The sequence below is a fragment of the Austrofundulus limnaeus genome, unplaced genomic scaffold (assembly GCF_001266775.1).
Source record: "Austrofundulus limnaeus strain Quisiro unplaced genomic scaffold, Austrofundulus_limnaeus-1.0 Scaffold2228, whole genome shotgun sequence".
NCBI lineage: Eukaryota > Metazoa > Chordata > Actinopteri > Cyprinodontiformes > Rivulidae > Austrofundulus > Austrofundulus limnaeus.
In genome coordinates this window covers 13,033-14,259 of record NW_013954630.1, presented here as the reverse complement: position 1 = coordinate 14,259, position 1,227 = coordinate 13,033, and the positions used below count along the sequence as shown (strand labels likewise).

At 35.3% G+C, this 1,227-nt stretch overlaps 1 protein-coding gene across 1 annotated transcript in view; it reads right to left on the bottom strand.

The window, feature by feature from the left end:
* Nucleotides 1-1,227, bottom strand: part of cops4 (COP9 constitutive photomorphogenic homolog subunit 4 (Arabidopsis)) — a 14,197-nt gene that overhangs the window by 8,323 nt on the left and 4,647 nt on the right. Inside the window, exons 4-5 of the mRNA XM_014034672.1 lie at nt 888-991; nt 660-813 (exon numbers count right to left, since the gene is read on the bottom strand). Of these exons, the coding sequence (XP_013890126.1) occupies nt 660-813; nt 888-991 (258 nt within the window). The remainder of the gene's footprint in view (nt 1-659; nt 814-887; nt 992-1,227) is intronic.

Sequence of the window (1,227 nt, the reverse complement as noted above, 5' to 3'; positions counted from 1 at the left end):
GAATAAAGTCATACTGTAATTTGTTGTGAGTTCATGCACTGTGTTGATTTTGTTCTTTGAGCAAGGTGATGTTAATGCACGGCTCATTTTATACACCAGTAAAAAAAAACATATACCTATGTCTTGAATTTGGAAAAAAAAAATCATATATTTTTTTATCACTAAAAAGGGTCCAGTGAATGCGCATATGAAACTGGTGGGTTCGGTACCTCAAAAACGGTTAAGAACCACTGATTTAGCTAAAGTTTTGCTCACTATAACTTTTAGCTATAGTTTTTTTAGCTTTGTTCGTTTATTACATTTAACTTTTAGCTACTGTTTTGCTAATTTACCATTTAGCTGAAATTTTGCTCACTTTAGCTTTTAGCTATAGGTAATTTTAGCTGCAGTTTTGTAACTGAGAAAAAGTTTTGCCTATTTAAATTTTGAGTTAGTTTTGCCAGTTTTAGCTATTCTGCAGATTTCAACACCTGTTGTGCCTGCTTTAACTTTAATGTTCCAGTTTAATTCAGTCTAACAAAATTCAGTAGTTTTTTCAGAACTCGGTATTTACAATGTGTTTTCACAGAAAATGCAATTTCTCTAATTATCTATCCTTTCTTACAGGTAAGAGAAGGAACAAGGGTTTGTGTTTTTAGAATCAGTGGGAGTTTAGGCACCTTATAGTGAATCTGCAGCTGTTCATTTGACGACTCATTCTGAAGCAGGGAGGCTCTGTTGATGTAGGCCTCGGCCTGAACTGGATCATCATCTTCTAAGTAGAGTCTGGCGATTTTCAGGTATGTATCCAACTTATAGTCGACATTGTACTGCCTATATGATCAGACAGAACAACATTAAAGATGTGACAGTTTTACAGAAAACAAATCCACCACTGGCTTACTTACTTCTGTCCTGTTTCCAGAGGAATGCCAACCAAAACCTGAGCAGCATTTCTCCAGTCTCCCTCTTTTTCATAAATGGTTGCTAAATGCTGTCTGATTGAGGCTACCTGAGGATGAACAGGAACAACTATTTAAACACGTATGAAAATGACTTCAGCTCAACTCAGTGTTAAACAAACAGCGGGTAAAATAAGTATTGAACACGTCACCGTTTTTCTCAGTAAATATATTACTAGAGGTGCTAACGACATGAAATTTTCACCAGATGTTGGTAACAACCCAAGTGATCCATACATACAAAGAAATCAAACCATAAATGTCCAGAAATGAAGTTATTTGTAAT